Raw genomic sequence first — 21,312 nt, forward strand, 5'->3', positions numbered from 1 at the left:
GATAAATTTACTCAAACAAGGTCTAGTTCATCTTAATACATGTATTTTACTGGCTGGAGAGAGTTGTACAACACTAAATAAAGTTCAAAGTCCTGGTATTCCACGGATCCGATTTGCTAAGAGATGTAGCACCAACAGAGTTATGCTTGATTTTTATTGGTTCATTGAGAATGTGCAGTTTTGCACATAATAGCTCGAAATGTGCACTACAGAATTACAAATTGTGCCATTTCCTACAGTGTTGCCTTTGAAGCTCGCGTAATGCTTGCTTGATTTCAGCAAGATCAACCTCAATCTTTTGAATTGAGTTGAGGAGAGTTGTGTTAATATTGGACATGTTTAAGTTTTTTTTAGCTATAAGCAGTGAGTTGAAAAGAAAAGATGATAGTTTAGATAAGTAGAATAAGAGCTATTTGAGTTTGAGAAAGGCAATGATTTATTATAAGCAATTGATAGCTATTTATATGAAAAAGATACAGACAGACGTACAAACAAAACATATTGTTGTATCCAACATAATCGTAGATTTAAATTAAAAGTACAGACACTCAATAAATACGTACATTGAGTTACCGACAACTAGTAACGATACTAAAAGATATACCTTCCCTTATACAAGGAAATTACGTAAAGAACATACTAAGACAAATACTAAGACTCTAGTCAATAACACTAAAAACATAAGAACTAAATCATAGAAGATAATGGTAGAGAAACAGACATTACATGATATCATCATATCACCACCAAGCTAAATACAATGTCTATATAAACGCACAATACTAATAGCAATAGAACAGCATCTCTTTTCTGATTCTTGCACTTCTTCTAATAAAACAAAGTCTCACCGTACTCTCGTCTGCACTCGTTTTATTTTATATCTTATTTTTACCTCATACATAACATTTTTTACGGTGAACTCTTTTTTTTCATTGAAAAACAACCTCTACCAAACATGTCCTCTGAACAAACAACAAGTAACTCTCCGGTCCTGACTGCCCAGAGCGATCTGAGCATGATGGAAGCCCCTGTCAACAACCAAGTCATCAACCATGCGGACCGCACCCTGCAAGCAATAGACCGCCTCAGGGAAATGCTGGCCACTTGTTCCTCGGCACTGGCAGATGCAATCGAACATAATATGCCTGAGGAGAACAAGAACTCCATTCGCCAAACCATTGCAGCGACAGAAGGCGACCTGGTCATGCTGATCTCGGCCCATGGTCATCTAGTGCGCTCAAGTCCGGTTCAAGCTGAGCAAACCGCTCCTCAGTCTCGTCTGGTACCCCGCGAGCTTCCAGTATTTCAGTGGCAAGGCAACGAGTGGGACCACACACAAAAGGTCTATGCATCTATCGAAGAATGCCTGGACAAGTTTGAGGATGTGCTGCACTCGTACAGCATGGACCTCAACGTCGACTGGCACCGCCTCCTCCCAATTGTATTGTCACGCGAGCAAAGATCCTGGTTTGACAACTACTTGCGCAGTTCCCCAGAACTCCCCTGGTCCTTTGCTCGGGATGCCTTCATCAAGGCATATGGAATCAATGACCTTGAGAGACGCGTTCAGCTCACACATGAGCTGATGCTCATGCGTATGCGAACCACAGAGTCCGTCAGCAACTATACGGACAGATATCAGAGGGTACGCCGCGAAGCTGATGTAGCCGATAATATGCAGGCTGCCATTGCCTACACTTCCACGCTGCTACCAGAGCTTGCACGCCAGGTCTCTCTCCTTCAGGTCAACATGCCCAGAGAAAAGCGTGACACAATTGACAAAGCTGCGTCTCTGGCCAGGTCTATTTACAGCACAGTATTCCTAACCGCCCGTAGCAATGAGCCCGTGGCCAGGGCACACACCTTGGGTTCTGAGCAGGTGTCCCGCACATCTTCTTCGTCTTCTGCTGGGCGCTCATCTGGTTCATCAAGGGAGAACGCTCAAAGCCGTGAGCGTTCAACTCACAAGAGATGCTCCCTACATGGTAAAGGTAACCATGACACTGAGGATTGTCGCATCCTCAAGAATGCACTTGCCACCAAGGGCGGCAATCGGGTGGAGAAGGCACCCCACGCCAACAAGTACGTTGGTTCGGCTCCCTGTCGTTGGTGCGGCGAAGTTTGGTCTCACAAACACCGCTGTTCTTCGGTCTCTGGTTCCTCCAGCTCTTCTGGTTCTGCGTCTGGCTCTCCCCGGGGTTCTGCTCCCCACTTCGCCGTCCGCTCCATCCACACTGTCACCAACGACAGTACTCCCTCAGATGCCAGCTCATCTGAGGACGACCAGTCCATGGTCATGGACTTTGAACAGTGCTCCACATGTAAGTATACAAGCACTCACACAGATCACAATAAACGATCTACTCACTCCTATCTTGTTCCTATCTCTTTAGAGGAGGAGAAACTGTGGGCATTGGTGGACACAGGGGCTACTATCAGTTCCGTCAGCACCAAGATCTGTAGCAAGTTGGGCTGGCCCACAATTCCGCGCAACGGAAAAATTGTGTTGGCCACTAACAACGCTATAGCTCATAGACTAGGAGTAACAAAACCAATAAAAGTTTTTTATAACAACAAGCATATTATACATTCATTTGAAGTTTTGGATCTTGCTGAGAACATAGATGTTAGCATTGGTACAGATTTAATGCCAAGTCTAGGTATTCATTTACTTGGACTAGCAGAGAGTTGGTACGGTTCTAATACACCTCAGACTCCAACACCCATAGCAGAAATAGAAAAACCCAATAATGCACCAGCTGGCACACCCACTGAACACTCTCAATTCATGAAGGCTCTACTACCCTTTATTAAAGCAAATGAAGCCATACCCATCACTTCATTTTGTACAGTTAAGGAATCTATTGTACGACTACCAACACCTCCAGGCCAAGTAGTCTATAGACGACAGTATCCTATAGCTTTACAACTTGTTCCACTGATGGCCAAACATATAAACCAATGGCTTACTGATGGCACCATACAAAGGGCACCCGTCAATACTAAGTGGAACAGCCCACTTACATTCGCTCCTAAAAAAGATGAGTTTGGTAATCCCACAGGCAAGCGTCCTTGCTTAGATCCCAGAGCCATCAACACTCTGCTACCTGACGACAGATTCCCTCTGCCACTCATCTCTGAACTCTTTCACAGGCTACGAGGTGCAACAATCTTCACTACGCTAGACCTCAAGAGTGCCTTTCATCGATTCAAAATTTATGAAGACGATAGACACAAGACTACATTCACGTTTGAAGGCAATCAGTATATGTTTCGAGGATGTCCCTTTGGTCTCAAGCCATTGTCGTCCAAGTTTCAGCGAGTAGTCAATTTGATTTATCACGATACTCCATACGTCACTGCATTTGTCGACGACATCGTAGTTTTTTCCACTAACATGTCTGACCATGTTAAACACGTCCAAACGGCTATTCAAAAGCTCACGGATGTCAATCTCATTCTCAATCCGCAGAAATGTCACTTTGCACAAACTTCTGTATCGTTACTGGGTTTTACTGTAAGCACTAGAGGTATTGATCTTGATGCTCGCAAGGTTCACAATGCTACCATGTGGCCACAACCCAAGTCTGGCAAAGACATTCAACGCTTCATGGGTCTCGTCAACTATTTTCGTGAGCACATTCCCAACTTGTCGCAACTGTCTTCTCCTCTGGACAAACTACGCAATGCTGACTCACTACACGGGTTATGGACAGAAGAACAAACGCAAGCTTTTTCCAAGCTCAAAATTGCACTTACACACGCACCAGTACTAAGCCACCCTGACACAACCCAACCATTTCTGGTTGCCACAGACGCCTCCAACACAGGTATAGGCGCCGTGCTCTATCAGATTATAGACAACCAATATCGCTACATTGGTTTTATGGCACGGTCACTTTCCAAATCTGAACGCAACTATCCTGTCACCAAACGCGAACTTTTGGGCATCGTTTATGCTTTGGCTAAATTCCATAAGTTCTTGTGGGGTAACAAGTTCACGTTGTACACGGATCACAAGGCTCTCACGTACCTTCACACGCAAGAAATTGCCAACCCTATGATGATAAACTGGCTTGATGTACTCTGCGACTATACTTATGACATAGTCCACCGCCCTGGCATTGACAATGTATTGCCGGATGTTTTATCGCGCCTTTTCACCTCGGAAAAACCGCTGGGGGAGGGTAAAACCGTAGAAATCTCTACGAAACATCCAACAAAGGACAGAAAACACAAAACACATGCCATTCAACGCATGCATAGCACAAGTGACATGATAACACCACCGGTCAAAGACAGACAGAATCTGCTCGACCAAGCACATCTACTTGGCCACTTTGGCACAGATGCCATAGTAAATGCTATACACAGTGACGGACTACACTGGACTAATCTCAAGCAAGAGGCAACAGAAACAGTAAAGCGCTGCTTGAATTGCCAACGGTTCAATGTCTCAAAACACGGCTATCATCCGCTGAAGCCTATTACAGCCAGTCAACCAGGTGAACACTGGGCCATAGACTTAGCTGGCCCATACACCACCTCGCACAATGGCAATCATTACATGCTAGTAATGGTTGACATCTTTTCCCGATTCTGCATACTCCGCGCAATTCCAGATAAGACATCTTTAACAATTGCAAAACAACTCATTCAAATCTTTTGCGACTTCGGCCTACCCAAGGTTTTACAGTCAGATAATGGTACCGAGTTTGTCAACGAACTCGTCAAGACTTTCACAAATACAGCAGGAATTGATCATCGGCTTGTAACACCCTATCATCCGCGAGCAAATGGAGTTGCTGAAAAATGGGTACACACAGCCAAGGAAGTCATCAACAAGAGAACACAGGGAGCAAAGCGAGACTGGGACATATACATCCCAAGCACACAGCTAGCCATAAATAGCAAACATGCTAAGCTACATGGCACACGCCCATTCACTCTAATGTTTGCAAGACAACCAAACGATTTTGCTGATTACAGAAAAACAGAGAGCACGCACAACGCTCCTAACAGTCTACCAGATATGAAAAAAAGAATTGAACAAATGGAGACTGTCGTATTCCCAGCAATCTGCGAACGCATCAAAGCTACACAAGCTGCTGATAAAGGAAAACACGACAAAGACCATAAAATAATAATGGAGTTCCCGAACGACAGCAACGTGATGATAAAGAACATATTAAGAAAGTCTAAGATGGACCCAAGATATGAAGGACCATTCACAGTCAAGGGCAGAACAAAGGGAGGCAGCTACATTTTGCAAGACGAAACGGGAGCACTTCTATCACGAAACATCCCACCTTCGCAGATAAAGCTGATCTCACAAGATACTGTTATATCTCCAGATAGCTTTTACGAGATACAGGCTATCATTGATCATCGTCAAGAAAAAGGCGACTACCTTTACAGAGTGCGCTGGAAAAACTATGCACCAGATCAAGACACTTGGGAGCCCACAAGCAATTTCAACGATCTGAGCATAATTGACAAATATTGGCAAAGACGAGGTCCAGAGAAACCCACCAATAAATCTACAATTATACATAACAAGCGTACACATCCAATACAAGAGCCTACACGCTTTAGCAAACGTACACGCAAATAAACAACAGCAACATTGCAGACACATATACCTCCGCATGCAATTCAAACGGTTGTACCAACCTGGAGGGGGGTAATGTTGTATCCAACATAATCGTAGATTTAAATTAAAAGTACAGACACTCAATAAATACGTACATTGAGTTACCGACAACTAGTAACGATACTAAAAGATATACCTTCCCTTATACAAGGAAATTACGTAAAGAACATACTAAGACAAATACTAAGACTCTAGTCAATAACACTAAAAACATAAGAACTAAATCATAGAAGATAATGATAGAGAAACAGACATTACATGATATCATCATATCACCACCAAGCTAAATACAATGTCTATATAAACGCACAATACTAATAGCAATAGAACAGCATCTCTTTTCTGATTCTTGCACTTCTTCTAATAAAACAAAGTCTCACCGTACTCTCGTCTGCACTCGTTTTATTTTATATCTTATTTTTACCTCATACATAACACATATAAAAGAAGGGATACTTATGCACTTGTATACACCTGTCTGCACCTGTCTGCAGTAGCTCATGTGAACATGATACAGTCTTTTTGTGTTGACACAACAAAAGTGTAAGAAATATAAAGATAAAATGAATTAGACATTAAATCAATATTATATGTATAAATGTTCATACTTTGCACCATCTACATATTAAACGTTTTAAAGTATATGATAAAATAATATAACTCTATACATATTGCAGATATAGCATAAAAATTGGTTAAAGTTCTCAATGACAAAACTCTGTACCAGTTAAAATTATAACTTTAAATATACTCTACAGTAGCTATATAACATCTGAACATCATATAGTTAATTAGCCACTTTTTATCAACATTAAAGTAAATGTTATGATACTCAAGTCCATATCATACTTATTATTATTATCGACTAAAACGCGTTTTGATTGATGCTGTCATTGAAGGTAAAAATAATTTTAACTGTCATTACTATTATTTACCAAGGGGCATTTTTGACTGAAACCATACATTTTTGAAAAAGGTATGCTTTAACTCACATTGGCACTTTCAATTAACACCTCTTTTGATCAGTAGTGCTTATCTTGATGATGTCAGTAAAAGAGTATCAGACTATAGCCCTCATTAGCTATATCTATTTCTTTATGTTTTATACATAAACAAGAAAGTAATGCTATTAGCTAAATATATATTCACTATCTCAAAAATACTATTAGTACAACACAGATAATATAAATATGTCTTTTCTACCAATGTGTTTAGATAGTACTACTTTTTTTAAACTGTTAATTATTAGAAGGCTGTTTTTCTTTGCCTTTGGTATTAGAGAGTAATTAATAATTTATTTAAAAAAAAACATAAATTATTTGGTCGTTAATTATCCTAAATATACATATACCTCTTTATAAAGCCCAAAGAATATCTAATTGCTCACAAGTAAAGAGTATGTGTCTGTTTCATCAGTGCTCTTTTAATGGTACCCCTTTGTCAACCAAGAAGTATTTTAACTTACATCATAATTATTAATGAAGAAGAATCTTTCCAATCACAGGAATTATTTACTGACAGGTGTTTCACCTAGCATTGACATTACTGTAATCATTGCTATATCATCACTATGAGAGAGAAAAAGAAAAAGAGCCGCAAGCATTTTGGTTAAAAAATAAAGAGTATATAAAGATGTCTTTTACATTTAATGAATAGCACCAAAATCCTCTTCGCAGTTTTATTTTATATATTACATACGTATCAACCCAACCAATATGTCTTCTTCCAACGCCAGCCAGCAGAGAGATAGAATATCTACACAGCAATACCAATGTGATCAATGTGTCTTGTTTTTTGATAACTATCAGAAGCTGCAAAACCACAAGAGAATTCACAGAGGAGATTCAGCAACAATGACTGAAATTGACCAGTCTATTCTGGATGATGTTGACATGTACCATGACGAAAATGATATTAGTAATGAAGATGAATCTGTTAGCAATTCAGGTAATGAAAAGAGCTGTAATTGTATTATTTATTTTCCAATTACTAAATAATGTATTACAGAATATACTATGGAGTCTATGGAGCTTGATAATACTATTTCATATAAGTGCGCATGTAATTTTGAGGATAGTGAGGGTGAAGCTCACATTTATGACAGCAGCCAAATCAGTACAAATACTTTTACTAAGGCCGAGTTGATGAGTATTCATCTGTCTCAATTGATGCTACAGCATAGAATTGCTAGAGCAGCATATAGAGACATTGTTCAATTTATAAACACTGTCATCTGAGACCATGACAATATAATGATGGGTAAAATACAGTACCGAAAAGAAATGTTTCGCCCATTTTGACATCTGCCATGGATGGTAAAGAAGATATCACAACTTCAAATCCCTTTCTAAAGATGTACAATACGTATTGAAATATAATACTTGGAACAATAAAAGTGAAAGACATATATATTAATAATGTAAAAAAAAGATACAGTTTTAATAGCAGATTTACTTAAATTTCTTTCTCTTAAGTAAGGCCAATCGATTTGGCATATTCAAGCAGCATCTTCTACAAGTTTTTGCTGATATTTTGTTCTACTCTTCCAACAAAGCAGCCTTCAGCTCATTCAGAGAATTTGGTCTGGGGCGTCTTGCTCTGATTCTGTGATCAATGATTCCCCATATATTCTCAATGGGGCTAAGGTCAGGGCTGTTGGGTGGCCATTGCAAAACATCAATACCATGTTTTTTCTTGAACTTTCCTGCAACTTTTGATTTATGCGCCTTGGCATTAGCTTCCTGGAACTTGTAGCTACCGCTGCTAGGTACAGGAAGAGCATGCAAGAATGGAAGAAAATGGTCTCGAAGAACTTCTACATATCTTGGACCGTCCATGTTTTCATCTACAAAAACAAGTGGACTAAGTCCTCCTGACCAGATACACCCCCAGACCATAACCAATCCACCATTTCCTTGCATCTTTGGGACAAAGTGATCCATATCAAACCTCTTACCAGTTTTGCGCCAGAGTTTTCTGCTTGAATTTTTCTTATACAGCACAAATGACAACTCGTCACTCCAGATAGCCGTTTCCCACTGTTTATTCCAGTCTTTCACGGTTTTGTACCAAGCTCGGCATTTGGCAATGTGTGCCTTGGTAAGAAAAGGCTTTGACATAGGTTTACGGCAAAAATAGTCCATGCTGTGCAAAGCTTTACGCATGGTAACCTTGCTGACATTCTATCCCGTGTCAGCACTAGCATCATCAACAAGATCATCTAACATTGACCACCTGTCTTTTTTGAGATTCGAGACAATACGTCTTTTGTCTCTAGGTGTGAGGATCTGTGGTCTTCCAGAAGACTTTCTGTTATCGGCAGTTCCTCTTTCTTTATATCTCTTTAAAAAATATCAAACCGTTGATTTGGGTACATTCAGCTTGGCTGAAATGCTGGCAACATTATTTCCAGCAAGTTGAAGACCAAGGATCTTTTCTTTTGTCAAATCTGAAAGCACATTATAGGGCCCATGAGAGTTATTCTTTTGTGTGTTTGGCATTATGGTAGATTTGTTAATTAGTTTTTTAAGACGTTGAAAAATATAAAATATAGGTTATAAAGCAAAGGTGCAAATAGCGCGCCAGGGTGCAAAACATTTCTTTCTCAGACTGTATTATATTTTCTGTTACCTTGTACTTTAATTCCAGATCACTAACATATAGTGATATTGTTTGTTTTTTTAAAACCTGGGGCTAAGATCAATCATGGCGAAACTGTTGATGCTTTGCTCAAGTCAAAGTCAAGTGTCAAAGGCCATGAGTATGATGTCTGCTCTAGTGGTTGTCAATTGTATGGCATTAATGACGACCAGGAATCTTGTGTTGACTGCGGCAAACTGCGATACAAGACTGATCCCAATCAAAGTCAGGCACCAGCTGCCAGTATGAAACTTATGTCAGTCAGGGATATGCTTTCTCAAATGTTGACAGATCTAGCCACAAGAGAACTCCTCTATTACAGAGCAAACCGGGAATCTGTAGCTGGTCAGCTAACCAACATTTTTGATGGTGACAATTACAAGCAGTTGGTGCAGCAGGGCCTGTTCTCTAATCCCAATGATATTGCCATTGGGCTTTATACCAATGGGTTTGTCAATCAAAAGAAAGGCAAAAACTCATATAATATCATCCATTGCATAATATTCAACCTAGACCCATCCATCAGATAATTAATTAATTTATTACTATTTATTATTAATATTACATTTTTTTTAAAAAAAAAGTTACTAATAAAATACTTAGATATACCAACAAATATCTTTTGCAACTCGCAATCTTGCCTGGTCCCAAGAAGCTGACTCATTTGGACTCCTTTCTTATACCCATCATCAATGAATTGTGAGATCTTGAGGCACATGGCTTGGTTGTCAAGCACAATGGAGTGGAGCATTGCAGATCCAAGGTCTATCTGCTGCTTACTTCTGACGATATTCCAGCTGTAGCTGATATGGCCCACATTGGTTCTCATACAAGTTTATTTGGTTGCCGTTTTTGTGAGACCAAAGGCAAATGCCCTACTAACAGACGGCATGGCATGTACTTTGATGACATTTCCACCCAGTTAAGACCTTTGGAAGACTTCAAAGTAGGCAACCCTGTAAGTATACAAATGTTCAATTAGCCATCTTTTTTTCATACTAAATAACTGCTTGTAATAGTCGAAGAACATATACCAGCCAAGCATATATGCCCAACTCTCAACCTTCTCCGGATCATCATTTTTTGTATTAGATGAACTTCATTTAATTGCAAGAGGGATTAGAAAGCTTGTATATGACCTGATTACTGTCACCCTCACAAAGGAAATCAAATTTTATTATACCCATCCAGACAATACCCTCAATACCACCAAATAATCTTTTCATATACCAAGAGCAGACCTTGTAACAAATGGAAACTGTATCACCAGCTCACAAAAATATATACCCACCTCATTTCAAGGCAGTTTTGACAACGTATTTGCCAAGATCGACGGTACTCACACAGTTGACTGGCTTGACTTTCTCTTATACCTTGTCCCCACTTTGGTCGTGCCTTATTTACCAAATAGGGCTGTCAAAACAGCCCTATTATCTCTTGTGAAAGGTTGCGTGCTTACCTTGCAATGGACATTGACATCAGAATTGCTTGACAAGATGGAGTCGTAAGTTATTATACTTCTCATATATTATCATTACAAATAGCTGATTATTACCATTTTTTAAATATTAATAATAGATACTTCAAGCACTGACACTCGTTTTTATACCAACAAGTTCAGAATAATACCCTGTCTCATAGTGTTTCCGACCAGTGCAACATTACCTGGTCCATATACCCTATATCATCAAGCAGCAAGGCCCCCTGCAATGCTACTCCACTTGCTCAATGGAGAGAGTAATTGGCGTCTTCTCCAAATTGATAAAGTCCAAATCAAAGGGTGGCCGAAATGCCAGTTTTCTCGTCAAGCAATTTGCAATTCACAATTATACCAACATGGCAATCAGCATCTGTGATGAAATCAACCTCATTCGGCCAAAGCCATATGGAAGAGAAAGCTACATGGACCTTCCTAATGATCCTAGTAGTGCGCAGTTATGGGAGCCATTTCATCAGTTTGTTAATTTGAACAATGATTTGGTGGAAGGTGTAGGCGGCCCTAGTGTGAAGGAAGCTTTATTGAAATACTACCGGAGAACAACAGGCTTGACTGGCCATGAGTTTGGTGACTCTGTTGTTGTTGTAGCTGCACGTCTGTGGATGGACTTGACTGTATATTCCTCATGTATGTACCAAAGAAAGAAAAACAAGACCAGCCGTGGCAACCATTACGTGATGTTTACTTGCCTCTATAGAAAGTAAGTATAATATCTTTCGATATACAATCAAAAGTTGCTTACATTCTATTTATTTAATTTTTTAACAACCATAATATAATTGTTCACACCTGGCTCGTCGGTACAGTACAGTTCTACTTTTAGCATGTAGATTTCCATGGCTTCCCACACTTTCTTGCTTTTGTGGAGGTCATGAAGGAACATGACGTGGCTGGCCATGACTCATCAGTACCTATTGTCAAACAATAGTCACAAAGCACCTGTACACTAGGCTACCAAACGCAACCAACTTATGCAACTATAAGTGAAAATGACATTTGTCATCAAGTTGGTCTGGTCCAATACCCACCAAATGGAAACCAGTTTTATATAATTGTGCCCTATTATATCTTTAACAACAACATGCGCATTACTAAAGGCAATCTTTTTATTCTGTAATCCTTTTTATTTTTATCTTATTTTTCTATATGCTCTATATCCTTATATCTTTTATATTTCTTATATCCTCCTTGTATCTTATATTCTTTTTTTAATTTTCTCTATTTCTTATGTTTTTTTAATCTCTATATGCCCCGTCTTTCTTTTCTTCTTTATATACTCCAGTTTTTTTTCTATTCTCTATACATTTTATGCTTTTCTCTCCATTCTCTATATGCTCTATACGCCATTACGCAATTTAAATAAAATCAAATTGCCAATTCATCAAGATAAAAAGAATATCTAAAAAAAGAACATAGTTTAAAAATAAAAAAATGGCAGTTATGTTACCATTTCGTTCACACATTCCAAAAATTATTAATCTTAATAATTGTTGACATCTTTGATATTCAATAAAACATATATTTCCATACTCAAAGTAGTCATTACAACTTACAAACATTTTTTACAGTATTGAAAATATTGTACAGCAACAAAAAAAGTGTTTTTATGTTACTTTTTTAAATTGCTACCAATGACATTACCATCTTACAACAAACAGCAGAGATTTTATTGGGTTTCAACCAAAAAAATGGCAGTTATGTGCCTACTTTCAGCCCAACTGCCATTCATCCCACCGTAGTATTAGACTAAAGTTGAAAGTACTTATTCTTATTAATTTATAGAAGAGTCTTTATTTTAGTATTTGGTATTATGATCATTTGCATCTATTACAGCTTGACATCTTCTGTTCATGCTTTGGACCAAACTCTGCAAATACTTCTGGGGCATTAACATTCATTCCCTTATTATGACATGTCTCAAATGATAAATGCTATACGGGCTGTATCTGTTCATACATACTCTAAACTTGAGATATGTCCAGAGATGCTCAATTGGATTCAAGTCTGGACTTTGAGGTGGTCAGCTGCCCAAAAGTTTCACCTTGTTTTTTTCTTTCATTATCTTGTTAGCGCACTCACATAGCAGCTAGTGTTATCTTCTTGCAGTCAAAATCTTCTCCAGCTATCTTTCTCTTTGAATGCCTTTAAAGAAGAGAGGTAGGCTCTTTCCAAGGTTGTGACGTACTTCTTGGAATTGATATTTCCAGGCACAACATCTAAAATTTGGACAGCCTTTCTATAGAAGCACTTTCAGACCATAATAGAGTCACCTCCAAACTTCACAATTGATGAGACGAAGTTGGGCTTAAAGCCCTTGCCATTTGGCCTGAGAAAACACCAGTGCCCATCACTTCCGTGGAGCTGGATCTTTGACTCATCAGATCAGATGATGGAATTCCAATCTGTTGTTTTCCAGTGCAGATGTTTTGTGGTGATCCAGACACTCGGGTGTTGGATTTATCACATATAAGAACATATTCATATTGAGATAGTGTAGTAGCTATCATCTTGTTAGTATAAAATATATATAAATGATTAAGTAATCAGCCCAATAATTATTACAGTTAGTACTGTAGATAATATCTTAAAGATTGTTAAGATAATTATATCATATTACTGGGTAAACTGTGTCAGATCAATATGGAGCTAATTTAGTAGGAAGTCCTAAAGCTTTAGTATAAAAGAGAAAAGAATAGCTAAGAGCTAAAGAAGTACAATTTATGACTTGATGTCATAATTGTAACACCGACACTAGTTAAATAGTAAATACACTCTAATAACCAAATATAGTAAAGGAAGAAAGCCTTAAGAAACTAAGACGTAATAACAAGAGCAAATTGTGTTTTCTTATAAAAAGGGACACTTTTTATTTATGAATAAAGACAACTTATATACAGTCTCAAAGTACTTCTATACATCTCTATTATCAAATATTTTATTTTTCTATTGTTTTGTACCTGAAATACCACATGTTTCTTAGCGCATTGCAATCACTTTTTATGATTGATTTCCAAAATCTTTGGTTTCAGAATCATCTTTTGAGAGTATATTCCAGCCTTGTGAAAAAACTTTCTCAAAGTCTTTACAGGAACTGGTGTGGACAAGGTTCTAGCAATAGTACTCATTGGCTGTGTTGGATCATGATTAATCTGAAGCATAATTTCTCTTTTGTCTCTCTCATTTAATTTTAAAGATCTGCCAGGTCGTGGTACAGCCATATGTGAGCCAGTTTTTTTGTAGCTCTGAAGAACACACTTTACTATGTCTTTGCTTATGCCTACTTTTTTGGTAATATCAACCTGACTAGTATCATTCTTAACACTCTTATAAACAATAATCGCATGAGTTGTATTATATATGTTTTTATATCTATTGATAGAAATTTTAGTAATCTTTTTTGTACATTCAGTTTGATTGTTCATTTCATAAAATGTTAATTTAAAAGAAAAAGAGAGACTATTACATTTGCTGTTTTCGGCATTTTAAAAAAAGACAATTCTTTTTATCCCTCACTGTACATCAAGTCCTTGTCTTCTTGAAAGAAGAATATCCAATTTGCATTTGATTCTATAGCTTGTAAAGAAGAAAGAACGTTCAGATCAATAGTGATAAGATATATACAAATGTTAATAGTTTCTTTGTTTTTCTTGTTTAGTTAAAACCAAAGATTCAGACTCATTATTCTAAAGTTTTATTACAAAATTATACTTTTAATGCTAGGAATAGGTCTTAGAATTAGGGTACAAGATATTTATATAGTTTTATATTAGTTTATATGTTTTTTTTATTTTCATGTTTCTTATATCTTAGCATAAAATTTTCTCCTAACATGCTTATTCATTTATGTTGTTAAGTATTTTGACAATCTCCAGTTATAAAATTGTTTGTTTCTTTTGAAGTACTTCATAGCCTCTCTGAAAAGCAAGAAGTATATCTTGCATATCTTGAAGCAAATGATTTACATTATTGTCTGCATTATTAATAATAATAAAAAATCCAACATCAGGGTTTATTATGAAAAAAAAGAAGAATGAAAAAAAAATCTTCAAGTTATCATTAGCATCATATATTTTGTATAAATGTATTGCTACTCTTTGATATGAAATATCAATATAGTAATTTTATAATGACAACATGAAGTTATCTATTCTAAATTTTTAGTGTGTCTTTAAATTATCTTAACAGATTTTATTCAAGTAATAAAAGTTTAGATATTTTCTTCTCTTTTTACTTCTGACTTTTAATAGTACTCAATTGCAATCTATATTCTTTATAAATGTAATATCTGTAGTTAAAATGAATGTCTCTCTCTACTGAGATCTAATTTTAGGTAGTCAATTCACTTTTTATCAATCATTTCAAAAAACAGAGATTTTCTTGTTTCAACTTGGATTTTTGGTGATTTCTTGATTATTATAGATCATAAATGAAGTCGCAAATTGAAAAAACCGCCTCTATTTGTTGTAGTATAAAAATATAGTAATTGAATAAAGATAAAATAAAAATATAGTGGGGTAGAATAGAGATAAAATAATAATATAATAATGATATAGTGAAGTAAAGTAAAAAATATAATAATAGTATAATAATGAAATCTAATGAAAATATAATAAAAAATATTGTAAATAAATATTGACAATAAAGAAGTGTATAAAATTAGGGGAAAGAAATATAACTTTTAGTGGATAACAGACATTTCTGAAGTGACAATATAGATGGGTATTTTAATTATTTAAGGGATGGAATAAAATTAGAGGTTTGAGTATAAGGGGTATCAGAAACAAGATTTCCCAAGAAATCTGAGGGACCACTCTTGTCCCTCAAGGCACGTCACTTGGTTGACTCACTATCAACATTAACACCCACAAGTCCGGTACCACCCGTCATGGCTCACCATCAGATCAAATCACCAAAGGAACCCACCATCCAGTCACTATAAGAAAAAAATTGCTAGATTTTCTTAAAAAACCTGGCAAACCTGGCAACTTTTTTAATCTCCTATAGGTTTTACCATGTTTAGGTTGTTTGCAGCTTAATTAGGCATATAAATACTGATATTGAAATAAAAGTTTATTACAGAAGACTCTTAAAGCTATATTAAAAGTTAAGAACTCATAATTCTTATTATTGGTCTGGTGAAACCATTGATAATTGAATATTATGCTGCCCTTTTTTAAGAAAATAAAACACTTTTATAAGGCATGCTGTGACGTATAAACATTTATAAATGGAATCAATGCAATCAATGCAATCAATGCAATCCAAGTAGTAAAAAACGACTTTGCAGAATTTATTATGTTTTTATACTGATATTCAGTTATTGTACTAAGGCTTAGATTTTTCTCTTTTCAAAAGTAAACAACAAGTGCTTTTTAACTACACTAACATTTTTTCTTTTTCTTTAATCAAGAGCATAAAATCAATGGTACATTTAGTAATTCTTATACTAAATAATATTGTTATAGAATAATGCTGCTATGTATATATGAATATTGAGGTAAATATATCAATGTTAATAGATTTTAATGGTAAATTACTAATCAAACTTCATTTTGATAATAATTAGGCTTGAATCTTCTAAGCTATTAAAGGTATAAATGCCCAAAATGAAAGTATGAGTAAAGTGTAGAAATCATTAAATATAAAGATTTGTATTATTTTATACTCATTTAATACCAATTGTATTCTATTCAAAATAAATTCTTTCAGAATGCAAATACTAATTTTTTTCTTTCTTTCTTCTTTTTATTTATGTATAGATTAAACGTCTTTCAGTTACTGTTATAGTTTTTTGGCTTACTTTATATAAAGTATCTTTCAATTAGTTAGAAATATTGCTACAACTTCTACAACTTGTATGCATATTGTACTTTGTTAACCCCAATATTTTCAATGTGAAAATAAATGAAAATGAATTTTTTTTAATAAATTTGAGTGTTTGTAACCCTCTAATAAGAATACTGATCCCTAGATATACATTAAAATCATTATAATAATAAAAAGCTATCTGCAAATGTTATTGGTTAAAATAAGACCTGAACCTCATTATTCAACATATCTGATTTTCTTAAATAGGTGAAACTGATTGCTATATACTGAAACTCTATTGGCTCAGAAGAATGTTGCCAGGTGGCACTTTTTAACGATTTTTGCCAGGTCAGTAGTTTAATACCTGCCATTTCTTATAGCGGGTGTCTATCACCAGAAACTAACCAACGGCAAATTACTTTGCATTAGTTTTGATAGTATAGCCGTGCTTCCTTAGCGCAGTTGGCAGCGCGTTAGTCTCATAATCTGAAGGTCGCCAGTTCGATCCTGGCAGGGAGCATGCTTTTGCTTGTAGCGTTTTGTGTATGTATTCATCAGATTGTCTGACATTATTTTGATGAATCCGTAAATTCTGAAGATGGTTAACTGCAGTATAATGACTCTTCTTTTATTTAAATATAATATAATAGCTACTGCGGATAATGTGCAGTATTAGTGTCGGACATTATTTTGATGAATCCGAGAAATCGGGATAATTGACCGCAGCAGTTCTGTATGTCAAAGATACCTCATAGATAACGAACCTCAGTAATGTCTTGTAAAGATTAACCACAGTAACATCTTCTGAGCATCAACCGCAGTAAAAGGACTTCTCTTGTAATTAAATAGAGTATAATAGTTTACTGCGGATAATGCGCAGTATTAGTTTAGAAAACTATATAAGACAATTCAATTCCTATCAATAAAAAGGACCTTTGATCCTCTCTTCGATTTTACATATACTCTCCGATCCCCAGTGGGTTTGACCTTTTGACTTTGCTATAGTAAAAGGAAGACCATCCCAGATCAGGAACGACATTAGTTTAGAAAACTATATAAGACAATTCAATTCCTATCAATAAAAAATATCTTTTATCCTCTCTTTGATTTTATATATACTTCTTGATCCCCAGTGAGTTTGACCTTTTGACTTTGTTATAGTAAAAGAAAGACAAACCCAGATCGGGAACAACATATTCTTGTGTTGTGCTTAATTTTGGTGATACAAGTTCTAGTGACTTGTTTCTACAAAAGAAGCAGGAATTGGAATGACTATTCATCAGTTTGTAATATTACTAGACATTACTTGAGTATAGTCAATGCTGAATAATCATTTCAAAAAGTATATAAGATAACCCAAATCAAAATAATAAAAATCATTTTTATTATTCTCTTTTTTGTTTGCTTACTGTTATGTATTAGATAAAAATAAGATATAAAATAAAATAAGTGTAGACAAGAGTATGGTGAGACTTTGTTTTATTAGAAGAAGTAAAAGAATCAGAAAGGAGATGCTGTTCTATTGCTATTAGTATTGTGCATTTATATAGATATTGTATTTAGCTTGGTGATGATATGATGGTATCACGTAATGTCTGTTTCTCTACCATTATCTTCTATGATTTAGTTCTTATGTTTTTAGTGTTATTGACTTGAGTCTTAGTATTTGTCTTAGTATGTTCTTTACGTAGTTTTCTTATATAAGGGAAGATATATCTTTTAGTATCCTTACTAGTTGTTAGTAACTCAATATACGTATTTATTGAGTGTCTGCACTTTTAATTTAAATCTAAGATTATGTTAGATACAACGCTTACTTCTGTGTTATAAAAGTTTGACCAATTTGGCTGCATTTATAATGAATTAGAAGATAGTCTTGATCAGAATTAATACTTGTCAAACATTATTTTTGTTGTTCCTGATCTAGGCTGTCTTCCAATTCACTGTCAAGTCTCAATCTAGTATTTTTTTTCTGGCACTTGTAACTAAGTTGCAGAATTAGTACCACTAGAGATTGTTAAGTTTATGAATAGTTTTTAGGTAGGAATTAAAGATACTTTTTATTAATTATATTTTTTGACTATTTATATAAAATGATATTTGATTTCTGGCTAAAAGAATATATACCCACTGATTTTTTTCACTTATAGTAATTTCAAGAGTGTCAAATAATTTTATTGGCTTAGAGAGTAAATCTTTAGTTTAACATGTTTAAATTCAGAAGTAGCTATACAAAATGACTATAATTGTAACAAAAAAGAAATAGCTGTATTTTTTCAGAAAATTATTTTAATTTCAGATAATACAGGATTTTAAAATAGGGGGAGAAATGAAAAGGTCTGAAAAAGAAAAGTTTTATTAGTCAAAACCCATTGGAAAAAATTCATTTTTTTTGTTAAGTTATTTTGTTTAGTATGCAATTTTGGCAATATTCATTAATATTCACCAAAACATACCAAACTTCTTAACGTTAAGCAGTTCTTCTCTGCTATTGTTGCCATGTTGCAAGTGAATGTCTATAGCTTAGACAACTTCAACTTATTCTTTACGAATCTCCAGGAGATAGCCAAAAGGAACAACAACAATGTTATGCATATTAGCAGTTATTACAGGAGGAATATATATGCATTCAATACTATTGCTAGATATCATTTGATACTTTTGCATATATTGTTTTTTAACAAAATTATTTATAATGTCTTGCATGGAAATTGTTTTGACCTGACCAAAAAAGATTTGACCATTTGCTTGAAAAACACCTAAAAGTGTATTGCACAAAGTGGGTGTCAGCAAACTGAAATTGTCAGTATTAGGCTGTGATCTAAAGAAGTGCCTTCTAAATTCAGAAGATGCATATAGTTCCTGTACATATTTTCCAGCAGTGCATCTCACTTGCTGACTTGTTCCATTCATGTTCATCATTGCATTGTAATATCCATTATTACACAAATAACAGCAAATGAACTGTTTTCCAAATCTGAGAGCAACATCTCGAGAAGTTGATTGTATATTAGTTTGGAAAAGATGCTCACAGATGAACTTATTAAATTGTTTGCTGTTCTCTGTCTTGTATTGAAGAACTGATCCGAAACAAACAATGTCTTTGGCTATATGATAGAGAAGGTAAACTTTGGGCTTGAAGATTAGATCCTGCTTGGTATAGTTACTCTTTTCAATATGTATGTCCAATGCAAGAAGTGGATTTGTCACTTCATTAACAGTATGTTTTATCAGGACAATGTAATAATCAAAGTCTTTACTTATTCCACGCATGTACAATAAAGATGACAATTTAGCAACTACATGGAGAGTCTTAGTGAGAAGTTCGAATTTGCTATTTCCAGAAAAAGCTCTATCATAACATTTGAGAGAACTTGCATCAGCTGTTTGTAGTCGCGCCCAACAAACAAACCATTATGACAAAGCTGATTTCTGAATCTTCTGCTATAACTCTTGCAGACTCTGTAAGAACTCATGGCTGACTCAAGCCTTGCCATTTCTGCTGTTGACATTCTTGAGAACTTAAGGAGGCAAGTGACCAGATACTGTGATAAGCCAAGCGGGATGATGTGAAGAATTTCAATGGGCATATATTTTGTTGCATCAAATGCTTCAAGTCTGAGAAATTCATTGCTGCTGTTCTTACTATAGTTTAGGTCACACCCATGCTTATATAATTCTGAATCTGTATTTGCAGCAGCAAAAGCATGTAGGATTTCCTTTGTTCTTTTTCAGCTCTATTATGATCAACTGAAAGATAAGATATTTCTGATGTGTTGTCTTTTTGAGTGCTTTGGGGTACTTCTCAATAACATTTCCTGCAGAAATGCTTTCCCAATGTTCCACTGTGCATAGCAAGTTGCAATTGCCAAGGATTATCACCCATAAACAACAACAGAGAAGCAACAATCAGAAAATCTTCATCATAATCATTGGAGTATATCACAATTCCTTTCTCCAATTTCACAAAATCATCAACAATTGGGGGCAGCATCTCAACAGCATTCAACATATGATTTGAGGTGGAAATGAACATTGCATTCTCTTGATTATTTCTCACCTCAAGAGGCATCACGGCAAAGTGCGTGAGATAGCTGTTATACTTGTTGTATTGCTTTGAAGAGTTCTCAGAAGTGTCGTCAGAATACGAATTCAGTAAGCAAATAACCATTTTCATTAACCCACCTCTGGGAAGTCTTATCTTAAATCTTTCAACAAAGAATGTGTTGAGCCACAGTTGAGACTGGATACCAACAAGAGTATCATAAACAATCTCAGAAAGGTAGGAAGAAACAGATAAATTATATCTGAGAAAAAGATTGCTGTTTTTTTTAACAATAGACAGAATCTTATTGACTTCAATAGTATACTTAAGGAGGGAGACAGCAAAATTTGTAGATTCACCACACGACCAGAAGTAAGCATTCTCAAAATAACTTTGCATAGTACCATGACCACTATATACTTGGAAGGCACCTGCATATGTGATCCATTTTTTATATAAAACTTCTTCAAGAGGAACAAATTTGATTACCCTTGTACTTCAACAACACTACCTACTCAATAATCCAAACCTTCAGATGTAATAATTAGGGTTTGGAACATGGGATTTTCCTTCCACTTGGTGCTTTGGTTGAGATTCAACTGTTGACTTTCAGTTAAATCAGGATGTGATGACATTTGCGCCATTTTTTCTGGATATGCCATGTGGTAT

At 35.7% G+C, this 21,312-nt stretch overlaps 6 protein-coding genes and 1 non-coding gene across 7 annotated transcripts; 4 read left to right on the forward strand and 3 right to left on the reverse strand.

Annotated features, from left to right (window-relative positions):
• Positions 1-955: 955 nt before the first annotated feature.
• Positions 956-3,080, forward strand: PHYBLDRAFT_71588 (hypothetical protein; the record flags this gene model as incomplete). The annotated part of the gene is made up of 2 exons (XM_018442510.1): positions 956-2,995; positions 3,042-3,080. 2 exons carry the CDS (start codon positions 956-958, stop codon positions 3,078-3,080), a joined length of 2,079 nt encoding a protein of 692 aa, XP_018291122.1.
• A 4,288-nt stretch (positions 3,081-7,368) lies between these two features.
• Positions 7,369-7,890, forward strand: PHYBLDRAFT_169339 (C2H2-type zinc finger transcription factor; the record flags this gene model as incomplete). Its single annotated transcript, XM_018436053.1, has 2 exons — positions 7,369-7,600; positions 7,661-7,890. 2 exons carry the CDS (start codon positions 7,369-7,371, stop codon positions 7,888-7,890), a joined length of 462 nt encoding a protein of 153 aa, XP_018291123.1.
• Positions 7,891-8,835: 945 nt separating this feature from the next.
• On the reverse strand, positions 8,836-9,153 carry PHYBLDRAFT_146395 (Homeodomain-like DNA binding domain-containing transcription factor; the record flags this gene model as incomplete). The annotated part of the gene is made up of 2 exons (XM_018431638.1): positions 8,836-8,958; positions 9,013-9,153. The coding sequence occupies 2 exons, from the start codon at positions 9,151-9,153 to the stop codon at positions 8,836-8,838; spliced, it is 264 nt and encodes an 87-aa protein (XP_018291124.1).
• A 1-nt stretch (position 9,154) lies between these two features.
• Positions 9,155-11,907, forward strand: PHYBLDRAFT_71583 (hypothetical protein; the record flags this gene model as incomplete). Its single annotated transcript, XM_018442509.1, has 5 exons — positions 9,155-9,157; positions 9,352-9,744; positions 10,026-10,250; positions 10,934-11,404; positions 11,719-11,907. 5 exons carry the CDS (start codon positions 9,155-9,157, stop codon positions 11,905-11,907), a joined length of 1,281 nt encoding a protein of 426 aa, XP_018291125.1.
• A 1,162-nt stretch (positions 11,908-13,069) lies between these two features.
• On the reverse strand, positions 13,070-14,212 carry PHYBLDRAFT_71582 (Homeodomain-like DNA binding domain-containing transcription factor; the record flags this gene model as incomplete). The annotated part of the gene is made up of 3 exons (XM_018442508.1): positions 13,070-13,290; positions 13,516-13,541; positions 13,785-14,212. 3 exons carry the CDS (start codon positions 14,210-14,212, stop codon positions 13,070-13,072), a joined length of 675 nt encoding a protein of 224 aa, XP_018291126.1.
• Positions 14,213-17,045: 2,833 nt separating this feature from the next.
• On the forward strand, positions 17,046-17,118 carry PHYBLDRAFT_t146. The gene has a single exon. It is a non-coding gene; the product is annotated as a tRNA-Met (tRNA).
• Positions 17,119-19,136: 2,018 nt separating this feature from the next.
• On the reverse strand, positions 19,137-21,305 carry PHYBLDRAFT_169342 (hypothetical protein; the record flags this gene model as incomplete). Its single annotated transcript, XM_018436054.1, has 4 exons — positions 19,137-19,981; positions 20,011-20,283; positions 20,412-21,074; positions 21,173-21,305. 4 exons carry the CDS (start codon positions 21,303-21,305, stop codon positions 19,137-19,139), a joined length of 1,914 nt encoding a protein of 637 aa, XP_018291127.1.
• Between the last annotated feature and the right edge of the window lie 7 nt (positions 21,306-21,312).

Source organism: Phycomyces blakesleeanus (assembly GCF_001638985.1).
Source record: "Phycomyces blakesleeanus NRRL 1555(-) unplaced genomic scaffold PHYBLscaffold_12, whole genome shotgun sequence".
Taxonomy (NCBI): Eukaryota; Fungi; Mucoromycota; class Mucoromycetes; order Mucorales; family Phycomycetaceae; genus Phycomyces; species Phycomyces blakesleeanus.